The following is a 14614-nucleotide window of genomic DNA, read 5'->3' as shown; positions in this document are numbered from 1 at the left end:
CCAGTCCTGATTAGTAGAGCTCATCATTTGACATGGGCATAGCTTAGCAGTGGTGAAGAAAAGGTGCAGTGTAAAAGAATATGCTGTTAAATATAGCTAGCCTTTCTACAGAGGCAGGAGACTATCGCTAGTGGTTTAATTTCCATAATTTGCTGTTTTCCTCAGGATAATATTTTGAATAGGATGTAGGAATGGACGTATTTTGATAACATTACCAAATCATGATGCTATAACTGTGTATTTTTGTTATGTCATCTTCCTTTCACATAGAGATGTTTCTCATGACCTGTGGTATTTCTTCCTACTGTTAGATTCGTTCATCAGAGACAGAAATAAAAGTAGAACTTCATGAGTTAAGAAGGTTTCTTGTTCAAATAGGTGAACAAACTTGAATTGGTGAATTCTTAAAAAGTCTAATCCAGTGGTTTATTATTCCTGCTGATGAAATACTGGAACATTTATTAAATGTTTCTGAAAACAATTTTTCCCAGATCTTGAGGGACAGGGGTTGTTCTAAGTCCATATGTAATGAAGGTAGACAAAAATATAATTATATTGGAGATGAGAGGTAAAGTCTTACTATGCCTGTGTTTTTTCTGTTAAACTACTAACTACAGTGCAGTTTCATTAGACTAAACAATTCAGTAGATTTTTATTACAAGAAAAAATGGTCATTCACTGAGGGTGAATTAGACATATTTATGACTTAATATACTGTTTTTCAGAATTACGCCATTAAAACAAGGCTCCAAGTGTCGTTTCATTACTGTGTGAAAATTGTTTCATATGATGAAAGATCTGTGAAAGTGTGAAATATCATTATTTTCCTACAGTGACACTACAAATAACGCAAGCTTTTTTTTTTTTTTCTGTTTAGTGTTGGGATATTCATAATAACTTTGGTCTGTGATGTTGTATGCAGTTTTGGTTTTGAATGATTATCTAACTGACTACTTTTACATAAGCTATGAATAGCAGCTGACAAAATGAATTTATCCATACTGAGTTTGGTGATCTGTACAGGATGATTTACTCAATATTGTGAAGGAACCCATCTGCAGAAACATAAATTAGATGCCTATTAGTTATAGCCAAAGAATTGCATCTTCGTTTGTCGATGAAATCTGGTACTCGTTTCCTTTTCAGTGAAACAGTACAGGGCCCAGGAGAAACTATATAAATATTTTTTAAAAGCATTTCCCTTCATGCAAGATACCCTATTTTCTTTTTGTCTATAAACTTGCAGCTTAGGATTAGTAGGAACATGCAAGGAAATATAACTGTACTAAGTTAGAATTAGTTATTAATAGCTTTTATACAGCATTTTAGCTGTGAAATAGCTCATATCCTGCATTCATTCACTCCATAAATTGTTGTAATATATACTATGTAATCCTTCAAAAGATGCTTACATGAAAGAAAAATGTCACGATTCCTTAGAAATTAATTTAATATGTAAAAAGAACAAAAAATACTGACTAGTTGCTATTGTGATTAAATCTGTTTACAATGTCTTCTGTGACTCACATTCCAGGAAAAAAAAGAAAGATTTTTTGGATTCCTTTTTTACAGGAATCAAGAAAAACCACAGGGCCTCTGTATTTATGTTTGAATCTACATCAAACGGTTTTCATTTGGAACCATTGCCTAGAGAACTTCTTGCAGGGAGAAAAACATTATAACCTATTTTTGAATGCCTTTTGTTTTAAATTGATTTTCAGAAGACTCTTCTTGACCCTCTCATGCTGCTTTCCAGAGAGCAGGGTAGAAATACTAGTATTTCTCTCCACTTTGGAATACCACTTTCTAAAAAGTTTGATTTTTTTCTTTTATTGGAAAACACTTTCTTGTGTCTCGTTGAGCGGTCATGTCCCACTACTATTTGCTCTTCAGAATTTTTACACATCAGAATTTTGCACTCTTAACCCTATACTCCCTATCTAAGGAGTAAAAGGAAGCAAATTATAACTTTGTCAGAAAGAGGGCTAGGTAAGGGTGCTGGAGTATAGAAATCAGTTCAGATAGAGTAATACATTGAAGAGATCTGTTGTAACGAAGAGATTTGTTGTAACGAAGCTAAAGGTTTTTAGATCTGGCCAAGTATCTCTGCGTAGTGTTGTACTGTGCCTTATAGATAACATGTACAACATGAATGTGCAGCCTAGCAAACTCATACTGGCTGAAAACTTTCTTGTTGCACTGAAGTGGAGTTTTCACTGAGATTTATTTTGGCCTCACAGTGGTTCATCCACTCTGTTTCCAGTTCGGGACATTTTTTGTTATTACTGTTCTTATTTTAAGATTATCTGTAGCCATGACTTTTCATCAATTTTCACTTTTCCACTTTAGTCCAGAGAGTCAGTAATGTATATTTGTTTAATAACAGCTGGATAGTTGCATTCAAAGTCCCAGCATATTTAGAATTTTCTTACCTGCTTTTTCATTCTTGGATTATTGATTAATAAAGGAAATCCTCACTTCAACTTATGTTTAGAAACTTAATGGACACTGTCTTATAGTCTACACAGATCAGGTGCTTTTTTTCTAAACATAGGCTCCATAAATAGGTCTCCATCATAATTTTCACAGGAAGTGAAGAAACTGGAATAGATTATTTTTCATAGGACTGTTGGGTCTGATAAACTCATTAGCCTACTTACAGGAGGCTGATCACTCTTTGTCTAAGGCTTTTATTAGGCTTACTTGTTGAAGCATGGGCAATATCCTCTTGACAGCTACAATTACCAGGAGACCTCCAACTTTGACATCCAGTTAAGCCTTGAAGAAAGTGGCCTCTACGGTGCTTGGGAATCAAAATTCACTATATAGATATCTCAGAGTGGTGCCCTAAGTCTCAACACTTTTCCTTTATCCCTTTAATACTGTCTAACAGAGAGAGGAACATGTTCATAATTCTTACCTATGGAAACTGGAAAGGCTGAAAGAGATTCATTCAACTCACGGCCTTTCTATAAGTTTTATTTCTGTTGAGAAGGAGAGGGGGTAGGCATTTATCTCAGCATATATAATCTTTAATTCGGCAATAGTCTGTATTGTTAAGAGACCATTACTTAAGTTTAACAAAAATCTACAAGGCAAGTAAATGAGCCTAAAACATACTGTTATTTCCTGTTAGCTAAAAATACAAAAGCACTTGAAAGCTCTCAAATGAGTAAGTGTTGAAGTGAAACTGTCACCTTTTATTTGTTTTTAACCTTCAATTCCCCTTAATAAATTCATCTGAAAGACCAACTGATGAAGAAGTGAATGTGTATGAAGTTTATCATGGCCATTCAGTACCAGAATCCTAAGTGATTCTGCATATGTCTAGAAAATAAACTTCTACATAGAAGGCATGTGGATTATTTTTAAATCTGAAGTACCATGCTAGTTGCCCTAATTTAAAGACTAGTTCCAGTGGGATTACAATAGATAGCTGTGTAGAGACGTTTAAACTAAGAGCTTGGATTTCTATTCATACATTCGCTAATCAATTCCTTTGCATTACTGCTTTTTTCAGAGTCTGGCAGAATGCTGTCTTTATACAGAAATAGCTAAAATTTTCTTGATCGCTGACAGAAGAGAGCATGCACAGAAAGCTTTACTGTCCATAACTTGCCACATTTTCTGCCCAAGTGTTATGCATAACCTGGAAACCTGAGTATGCCTTTGAAAGATCTGTGCTTCTGTAAAAAGGAATTCAGGTGACAAGGTGGTGCATTCTTTTCTATGAAATGGATTAATAGTACCACTGAGCTTGCTTTACTTCATTTTAATAAGCACAGCTTCGAAGGAAATTCCATGTCTCCCTGTGAGGGCTAATACTTCTGTGGGGCACAGTACTGTGAAAAAAAAAAAAAGTACTTGATAAGTAATTACATTGTTTATTAATTACATACAGAATGGAAGCTTTCGTGCTTTTTGATGTATCTATGCTAACTATGCAATATGGGCTTTCTAGACTCAAGACCTGTTTCAGCGAGAAACAGTTCATGTTATTTTATTCTGCTTTGTCTATTTCCAGTTAGTTATTTCTTTTTATATAATTTATGTAATTTAATAACTGAAGGTACATTTCTCTCGGAAAAAGAAAACTATTTGGCCAAATAGAAATTCTGAAGCCAAATAAACAGTTCTTCATGGTATTTCTCTAGAACTAGTACAAGAGAATTTGCTTTACTGCGTTGTATGGACAGCTGTTGCAACATTTGTGATGGTTTATGAACTTTCAAAAGTTCAGATATGAAAGTAACCATTTATGGAAGGATTATTCCACATGAATAAACATTTACATTACAATAGGAGGAGACATGCCAAACTCTTCACCAGAGCCTTATGATCTTGAAATTATAAATTTTACATTTTGATGAGAAATAGGGATGCTGTGTAATGTAAAAGAAGTTGCATTGAAATATGCCAGAAGTCATTAGCTTTTATTTTGAAAGCATTCTAAATATCCTCACAAATAGTTACCTTTAGTAGCTTGAAAAATAGGAACTGGTGTGTTTTTATACACAGGTACTATTCTTAATACAGTTCTTACTGAATTTCTGTGAATACCATATAACTTAAAATGTAATACCATCTAGATATTCTAATCTACCAAGGAAGTAGGAGACCCTTAGCTCAATTAAAGTAATCATAATGCAAATGGCAGTCACAGAAGTCTTCATTTTTATGGTAATTGTTCACTCATTAGGTGACCTTTTTTGTAGTTAAAGTGGCAAGCAAAAGCAGTATATTGTATTTTAAAGATTTCCCTTTACTGAGTTTTATGCTGCTATCTATATTTCCATTTGTTTTCTATGCTGTATCTCCATGGAACTGATTGAATTTGACAGATACGTGCAGGTGGTGTTAAACTCCTCATTGCTGTAACAACCAGCTGGAGTAATATTTTCTTGTTTTGTACAAAGAGCTGATCTCTGGATTTAGTTGTGAACTCTTCTTTGCAGTCAAGGAGATACCTTTTCAGTTCAGAGCTGTATTAGAGATCAGAACTTTTCAGGTTTCATTATGATAAAAATGTTTTGGTGCTGATATCCATGTTTTTCAGGGTCGTAGGTCTACTACAGCTTTATGAAAAGTAAACTGCTGTGTAGTGATGTTAGGGTCATGTGGGAGGCTGCAGTCATGAACGTATTTTATCTGCAGGGAGAACAGAAGTTATTTGTCTCCATTGGCCATGTTCTACATTGTATTAATGCAAATGTCTGCATTATTTCAGGACTTCCAGGATGGGCTTGAATGTTTTCTTATACAGATATGTAAAATAAAATTTCTAAACCTGCTCTGAAGTTTAAAGGCTGAAAATTGTAGTCCCACGGAGACTGTTGTAAAATATATCTGGTAGCTGGCCCATTATGGCAACTTTAAATATCCATACACAGTCTTCATATCTAACCTAGAAATCTGATGGTCAAACTGGAATTAAATGCCTACAAGTCTTACACTAGAAATTCTAATCTCACTGAACAAGTTGACTGCTATTCCATTGTGGATGTTTTAAAGACACAGGTGATTTTCTTTAATGAGCTCTCCTTAGAAAGTCTCTCACTGATTCTTCACTGGAGCAAATAAAGTTTCAGTCTTTTAATTAACATTAGTAAACTTTGGCTTGTGGCATATGCCTGATAAAATATTTGTCTTCTATTGAGTCATTCTTCCAAATGAAAGTGAAGGTTTGTAGTCTCTGCAGTCAGTCAAGTGAAGAGTCATGGAGATCATTTAACTAATAAAATCCATTTATTGTTTCACCTTCGAGTTACTGGGGAAAAAAAAAAAATCTGTAAGTGCCCCGATAGTTAACGCTGATGTCTGAAAATACAGAGTCCACAAGAAAAGTTAGTTACACATCATTAAGTATAACCATGATGTGAGTTTCACCTCTCCTTCCACAGGTGTTTTCCATTAGAATATGTCTGCTCCATTCAGACCTATTTTAAGTAAATTCATAAGGAAATGTCTCTTTACATGTTTATCCTGGAAGGGCAGATAGGTGTTTTATTTTATAAAGCAGTATAGAAGCTTTCTATTCTATTCTATTCTTCAGTGAAAAAATATTTTTCAGAACATAGTATTGCAGTTTGGTAATGTATTTCTAGCTGCCATTAGAGACACTTACAATTAAAACATAATAAAATTCATGAAACAGAAATGACTGTTTCTTAGAAGTGCTGGTGAAAGGGGTATTTGCTTGCATAAGTGTTCGTGTAAAGATTTTATGTTCGTTATATATGCTTTTATTAACATAAAACTCTACGGTTACACTTTCCCTTGGATGATCTTGTAAAGTATTATTATGTATCGATACTATAAGGTTATAATGTATCATCTCTTAAATAACATGAAAAAAGTGTACCAATTTGCTAGCAGTTATCTCATGACAAATACCCAACATTAATAATTTCCAGTAATATTTTCTGGTTTTGGAAAACAGCTTAGCTCTTACGGGCAAACAGCACATCTTTCAAATGTTTTAATTGGTTTAATGAAAAATAGATAAATGGGTTGTGATTAAGAACAGTAACAGAATATAAGTCTACATGTAGACTACTTGGTCACTTTGTGTTCATTTTCTCCCTGGAAAATGTTTCAGATTAGACAACAATTAGAAGACACTAGCATTCTCTTTTGCTCTCATTTCCTGGCTTTCAAAGCTCATGGTATCACAAATGGTTGAAAAAATACATTTCCCTTCTGTACTCTATATGTATAACTGAAAGGTAGTACAAGCATAGTTTAAGTTCTGCAGCTGTTTAAATGCAATGTTTAAAGTGTGATGTTGCTTAGACCATCCTTATAAATTTTATAAGTGTTGCTTTTATATAGTGATTTTTTTGTCAGCTGCTTTCCTAATACTCTTCAGACTCAGAGGAAAAATTAGATAATCAGGAGGCTAAACATTTCTTTTATTGTAATTTTTTTTCCATGGCATGAAATCAGTTAAAGGAGTGCTGTGTATGTCATTTAACTGAATCTACGTTTTAAGTCATTTTGTAAGGAACTGACAAACCGAAGTGTCTTGGATGAGTTCTTCTACTAGCAGATTGTGGTTACAATAATATGGATGTTTTCTCCCAATAGCATCAGCGACTTTTTGACATTTTGGAAGCAGAGAAGGAGGTGTTATCAGAAAAGATCGAAGAAGCTTTGATGCAGCAGTCACAAAAACACAAGGTATGGCTGTTATTTACCAGAAAAAAGAGGCCTGATCTGTACCTTGGAGTACAGTGGGAATGATTCCATTGCAATCATTGACGGGAAGAGGAAGCTTTCTCAAGCACTCTGACTGTTTGAAATGATTTTTAGCTACTCCTCTATTGTGTATTGCAGCTTAATTTTTCATAACATTTACAGGAAGTGCTTGACAAATGTTTGGATGAAGAAAGACAAAGAAGTAAGGAGGCTGTGGCAGCTGCTGCAAAGGTATCACTTGTTAAGTAGTAGACATGCAATGTAGATTCCATGTGTGTCATTACAAATGCCAAGTCCAGCAACTCATTCTTATTTCATAACTAAATTTGTCAAACTCTATGTTCTCATCTGTGGTTAAAGGAAGCTATTTCTATACATCCTGTACATATCTGCTATATGCTATGCCTTAATACAGACAGTTTATATAACTTGCTTCTAAGTTGCAATATAGCACTTCGGTTGTTGGTGTTACCTAAATATCTGGTTTTGTGGTTGTTCGCTGAACCATATCAATACATCTTGATTTGAAGAGCTAGGTAGCAGGGTCGATGGATGATCTTAATGAGACAATTAGCATTGTGTCTTATTTAACTTTTGTTAAATATGGTCATTTTCAGTGAGGAGAGAACTATTTTATAAATCGTATTAAAAATTGTACATTTTAACAGGTTTTCACTTATGAAAGTCAATGTTTGACTAAAAGTGAGTATACACTTTTAAAAATACGATTTCTTCAGCCTACTTGATTATTAAGTGCATTGGAGTGAGGACAATAATTTTGTAAATGTTAAGCTATTACTCATTTCTAATCCTGATGTAGAATCCAGTACAAAATTTCAGTTGCATGTAATGATCTGGGAAAACTAGTGATGGATGCGACCTTGCACAATTGGTTAGGCTATATTTTAATTTCCTGTATATCTTCCTATGTAGTATGTGAACACAAGCTGAGCACTTCTCTGAGTAACATTCAGTAACACAAGAAACATCTGTTACATGGTTGATATCCAAGGGAAAACGTGTGTATGATAAAATAATTTAATGTATAAATAAAAAAACTAAGTCTCAATTAATTACAAGAAACAACTGTATTTATAAGTGTAGGTCTTTGAGGAACCTAGTATTTTTTGCCAATTATAACTTCACTTGATCAGTTCCATAATCACCACCAAAGGGCATTGGAATGACCTGCAAGCTTATTAAAACTGATGGGTGTGTGAGTGTGATTTGTCAGTCCATGTTTGTTTATTTTGAACTTCAGCTTGCCATTATTCGTCCGTAGTTATTACACAATTGTTGTCTTGCTGGTAAATATATTTGTGTGGCTTAGCACATATAGAGCTGTCCTTGTTACTTCAAATTCAGTACGTGTCTTCTGACAATTTCATGTAATGGTTGAATATAAACACAGAATGGTTGGGGTTGGAAGGGACCTCTGGAGATCATCTGTCCAACCCACCTGCTAAAGCAGGTTTACCCAGAGCAAATCTCACAGGAATTTGTCCAGGAAGGTTTTGAATGTCTCCAGAGAAGAAGACTCCATGACCTCTCTGGGCAGCCTGTTCCAGTGCTCTGGCACCCTCAAAGTAAAGAAGTTTCTCCTCATATTCAGATGGAACCTCCTGTGTTTCAGTCTGTGACCATTGCCCCTCATCCAATCATTGGATACCACTGAAAGAGTCTGGTCCCATCCTCTTGACACCCACTCTGGAGATATTTATAAGCATTTATAAGATCTACTCTTGGTCTTCTTCAGGCTGAACAGATGCATCTCTCTCGGTCTTTCCTCATAAAATGGTGCTCCAGACCCCTGACTGTCTTTGTAGTCCTCTGCTGGACTCTGTCCAGTAACTCCTTGTCCATCTTAAACCGGGGAGCCCAGAACTGGACACAGTACTCCAGATGTGGCCTCACCAGGGCAGAATAGAATGGGAGGATAAGCTCCTTCGACCTGCTGGTCACACTTTTCCTAATGAACCCCAGGATACTATTGGCCTTCTTGGCCACAAGGGCACATTGCTGACTCATGGTCAACCTGTTGTCCACCAGGACTCCCAGGTCCTTCTCTGCAGTACTGCTTTCCAGCAGGTCAGCCCCCAACCTGTCCTGGTGCCTGGGGTTATTCCTCCCCAGGTACAGGACTCTACACTTGCCCTTGTTGAATTTCATCAGGTTCTTCTCTGTCCAGTCCTCCAGCCTGTCCAGATCACTCTGAATGGCAGCATAGCCTTCTGGTGTATCAACCCTTCCTCCCAGTTTTGTGTCATCGGCATCCAGGTCATTGATGAACAGGTTGAACAAGACTGTAAATATTGGGAAAAATCCTGATGAAACAGTACATCTTTATACAATGCATAGCTAAGGATCTTTGGGAGGGAAGGTGCATTTGTTTTAAGTATGTATTGGCTACTTTGCCACAGAAAGTGCTCAAACTGTTTTTGGACTTTAGATACTCCTAGGTAAGAACAGGAATGTCTTGTACATGGGAATATCAAGCAGTGTAGAGAGATCTATGGTGTACCTACTCTTTACATGGTTTCTGCTGCATGTTTTATCTGTTGGCATTAAGCAAACTATTTATAATATATTGTGTTTTCAGTAGGTGGTGGGTATTTAAGATCCTTGCTTGTAACTTTTTATTTCTTTCTGTAACTACAAAGTTGTTGTTCAGTGGTACTACCTGCTTGGTAGCACCTTAAGATAAATTTAAGCTCATAGTAAACTCAGAAGTAAAATATTCACATCCCATATCTTGCCAGTTCAGTGTGGTGAGTTGACCGTAGCTGGAAGCCAGGTGTCCACCAAAGTCACTCTTTCTCTCCTCAGCTGGACAAGGGAGAGAAAATGTAACAAAAAAGCTCATAGGTCGAGATAAGGACAGGCAGAGATCACTCACCAATTACAGTCATGGGCAAAGCAGACTTGACTTCAGGAAAATTAATTTAATTTTATTACCAATCAAATCACAGTAGGATAATGAGAAAATAAATAAATCGTAAAATACCTTCCCTCCACTCTCACTTCTTCCTGGGCTTAACTTTACTCACAATTTCTCTACTTCCTCCCCCTGAGCAGCTCAGGTGGATGGGGAATGGGGATTGCGGTCAGTTCATCACACGTCTCTGCTGCTCCTTCCTCCTCAGGTGGAGGACTCATCACATTCTTCCTCTGCTCCAGTGTGGTGTCCCTCCTACGCGAGACAGTTCTCCATGAACTCATCCAACATGGATCCTTCCCATGGGCTGCAGTTCTTCAGGAACTCCTCCAGTGTGTGTCCCTTCCACAGGGTGCAGTCCTGCAGTAATCCACAGGGTCACAAGTCCTGCCAGCAAACCTGCTGTAGCCTGGGCTTCTCTCTCCATGGGGCCACAGGTCCTGCCAGGAGCCTGCTCCAGTGCAGGCTTCCCATGGGGTCACAGCCTCCTTTGGGCATCCACCTGCTCTGGCATGCTATCCTCCATGGCCTGCAGGTGGAGATCTGCTCCAGCGTGGATCTCCGTGGGCTGCAGAGGACAGCGAGCCTCACCATGGGCTGCACCACAGGCTGCAGGGGAATCTCCGCTCTGGGCCTGGAGCAGCTCCTGCCCCTCCTTCTTCATTGACCTTGGTACTGCAGAGTTGTCTCTCTCACATATTCTCACTCCTCTCTCCCAGCTGCTGTTGTGCAGGTTTTTTTCCCCCTTCTTAACTATATTTTCCCAGAGGTGCTACCACCATCATTGATGGGCTTGGCCTTGGCCACCAGCAGGTCTGTCTTGGAGTTGGCTGGCATTGGCTCTGTCAGAAATGGGGCAAGCTTCTATCAGCTTCTCACAGAAGCCACCCCCACTACCAAAACTTTACCACACAGACCCAGTACACTCATAGATCTCATTAGAAGTAGTAATATATATGAGTTAGGCACCCATGTTGGACATTTTGGTAATTTATTTGTGCTTGATTTGTTTCAAAGGCTGAAAAAGAAGTAGTGCAAGAGGCTGTTCTGAAAGCAGTAGAGGAGGAGAGGAGAAATATGGAGAAGATTCATGCAGAAGAAAGAAAAATGTGGGAAGCAGAACGTGACAGACAGAAAGAGAAGATTGCCCAGGCTGTTTGGGAAGCCATGCAAGAGCAAAGAAAGCTTAATCAAGTCAGTATATTTTACCCTTTCATGGACCTGTTTTGTGTATTTTTTTTTTCCTAATGTTGTCGTAGATTTTCTTGTGACGTCTATCATTCATCACTGCACCTAGTTGATATTTGCAATGCACAGCAATCTTATTAGTTTATCTTCATCTAGACTATATGTATGGAGGGAAGTTGTCACATTCAGAACAAAATTTCTGCGACCTTTACAGATACGTATATTGAGATGACTCATGTCTTGTAACTGCCCGTTTTTGTCCACTGACTTCAAAAGGAGCTCAAGAGGACTAGCTCAGATACTGGCATTTATGTTGTAGACAGTTTTAGTGACTTTTTCTTTTTTATACTTATGGAAAGGATGTTACATTTGTTCCTTATTCTGCTGGAATTCCGTTATACCTCTTAGTAAAAAGTTTTTGAAGTAAAAAAAACCAGAATAGGTACAAAATAACGAGGGGTTCATAAAAACTGGAAACCTAAACCACTAATGAACCAGAAATGTTTCTAGAGTTACTTTTTAGAGAAGTGCTTCTATAAGGATAATTGTACGTTACTTAACATAATCTGAGAGGGACATTCCCAACATTGCTTTTAACAATTGTGGTAATCACAAATTAAATATGTTATAATAGCAGTTAAATTACTCTTCCAAAAGTTGGATTTTGTAGTCACTGATGCTGAAAATATCTGGAGGAACAGCCTGAAAATTCACTCATTTCTTGGTGGCATACTGGAATGTTATAGTTGAAAGAATTTTAAACAAGATATGTTTCATTTTGGTTTCGGAATTTAACATTGCTATATTTTTCTATGTCCTGAATAACAACAAATAAAAAAGATCTTTAGAATTTTAAGTAAAATAGAAATAAAATAGCATATCACAGAAGTTTAAAAATCAAGTAATTGGAAACAGACCCCACTTCGCTTTCCAGTGTTAAACAGAATTACTAACCTCATACCTAATCTTCTACACAAAAAGTTGGGATTTGATGCAAAGCCATTATTATACTCTATGTGGCTTACATGTCTAGTGCAAATAGGATGATTTTACTTTGTATATAGCTTTTTTACTGCTTTTGAATGTAAAGGTATCAAGTGGTAAAATGTCAGCTATGAAGGCTGTAATTTTACTATACCGGTACCCCTTCAGGCACTCAAACTCTACAACAAAAAAATAAACAGCTCACTTCGATGCTGAATTCAAGCTGAGAAAAATTGCTCAGTATTTAATTAGATACAAATAACTTAGAGTATACAGAATGAGAATTGGTACCAGTGGTGTAAAGGATCTGTTAATAGAGAACAATGAAGTAGTTCTTTACTACAGCAAAGAAAAAGAGATAATTTTATAACCTGTGGAACATGGAGATACTAATAGGAAGATGATCACGTTAATGAAGTTTGAGTTCTGATGAATCCTGAAGATTTTTGGTGAAGGAGTCCCATAGCTGGATGTATGAGGTTGGCCAGGGTTCTATATTTATGGATTTGAGGACCATGTAAAATGTCCCAGAGGTGGGTGAGGGATGGATTGAGATGATGTAGTGAGTCAGGGTAGGTTTACCTTCCCTGTGAAGTGTTCTGCCAGAGTTTTTTCTTGTTGTTGATACTGCCTTTGAAGTTGTCACAGGACAGGATGATATTGGAAGTAGTTTAATATTGATGGATGTATTCTTTCAGACAAAGTCTTAAATATACTGAGATGTTAGTGCTTTTCTGAGAAGGAAATTCAGGCCTTTCAAAGGGACAGGTTTTTCAGCTTAACCTGCTAGTTGATCAAGTAGTTCATAGTATTTGAGTATCTAGTGGTGTACTTGCTGCGATGGTGAGTAGCACTGAGGTATTGGAGGGTGTTGTGATTAATTCTCCTGCAAATATCTTGCTCTTCAAGTCTTTACGTAGTGTTAGTTAATTCCATCTTTTTAAATACCAAATAGTTCTGACATCTTTGATAGTAACAGGAATAATTTATCTTATTCAGTTTTAATATACTATGATTTCTCATTTGAGTTAGGTTTATTTTTCAAATACATAATCTATTTTCAGTTGAGGAAAATGCAGATTTTTCTTGAGATTCCCGGAATGAGCTCACATAAATGTATAGCATATTTGAAGTTACACTCTTTATTCTCTCATTGATGAGTACAATTCTTTGGGGAAGATGGACTTACGTGTAGAAATTTGTTTCTTGCAGAAACTTTCACTTGTTATCTCTGCCAAGAACTTGCCTGCCTCCTTTAGGCCATTACAATTATAAACATACGACAACTACTAAAATTCTCTGACAACAAAAGTCCTGCAGAGCTAATTTGCCAACTGATAATGCCTATATATGGTGTCAGATGTGACTTTGGTTTAGCAATGAAAAACACTTGGGAATTGTTGTGGTTTAACTTGAGCTAGTAATACAACCACGATAGCTGCTCACTCACCCCCTCCTCCACCCCTCAAAACAGGGGAGGGAATCAAAAGGGAAGGGAGAAACTTGGATTGAGATAAACACAGTTTAATGAAATAACGAAATGCTAATACACTACTAGTAAATATATATATAAAATAGAAATAAAAGATACTCAAGGCAATTCCTCATGAACACGCTGAGAAGCCAGTTCCAGGAAAATGGCACCTGGTCCCAGCAGCTGATCCCAGAGAGGGAAAAAAGGCAGAAAATCCCAGAGACCTCTGCAAAATGGCAAAAGGCTGGACTAAATGTCCCAACTGAAACTCTCCTAGCTCCAACAAAAAAGAGGGAAGAGAAGAGAGAGGTCCAGAGAGGTCAGAAGAGCCAACCAGAAGGTCCCAGCTCTCCTTAAATAATTAGCATGATGCTAATGGGATGGAATACTCTTATTGATCAGTCTGGGTGTCAGTCAAGCTCTGCCCCACCCATGCCCCCCTTCCTCGATGCCTCACACCTGTGGGCAGCGTGCTCAGAATGTCCTTGGCTCTCAGACCAGAGCAATTGAAAACATTAGCTCTGTGCTGGGGTGTTATCTGCTTGTTCTCAAACTAAGTCCAAATAATGAGAGTGCTAGCTATGAAAAAGAAAGGTTTCTGACTGCATGAAGAAGATTAACCCATTTTCAGTCAAACCGGCACAGGATTACAGACGGTTTGTGTGTAGACATGATTTTTTCTGCATAGAGCTTTCCACTCAGATGTGTTTCTTATTTATGTTATTTTACTGTAAGATTTCTCTTTGAAGAGCTATAACTGCACTGTTGACTTTCTTGCAGTTATTATTTAGACAACATAATCTGTCAAGTCAGCTCTGTAAAGGCCAAAAGTAAAA

General features: G+C 37.1%; 1 protein-coding gene across 1 annotated transcript in view; it reads left to right on the top strand.

The window, feature by feature from the left end:
* The window catches only part of CCDC91 (coiled-coil domain containing 91), a 138516-nt gene that overhangs the window by 83624 nt on the left and 40278 nt on the right, over window positions 1–14614 (top strand). The window contains exons 9-11 of the mRNA XM_065647939.1: window positions 7087–7179; window positions 7360–7428; window positions 11150–11326. Coding sequence (XP_065504011.1) covers window positions 7087–7179; window positions 7360–7428; window positions 11150–11326 — 339 coding nt within the window. The remainder of the gene's footprint in view (window positions 1–7086; window positions 7180–7359; window positions 7429–11149; window positions 11327–14614) is intronic.

This window comes from Caloenas nicobarica, chromosome 1 (genome assembly GCF_036013445.1).
Source record: "Caloenas nicobarica isolate bCalNic1 chromosome 1, bCalNic1.hap1, whole genome shotgun sequence".
NCBI lineage: Eukaryota > Metazoa > Chordata > Aves > Columbiformes > Columbidae > Caloenas > Caloenas nicobarica.
This window is presented reverse-complemented; position numbering and strand designations above follow the sequence as displayed.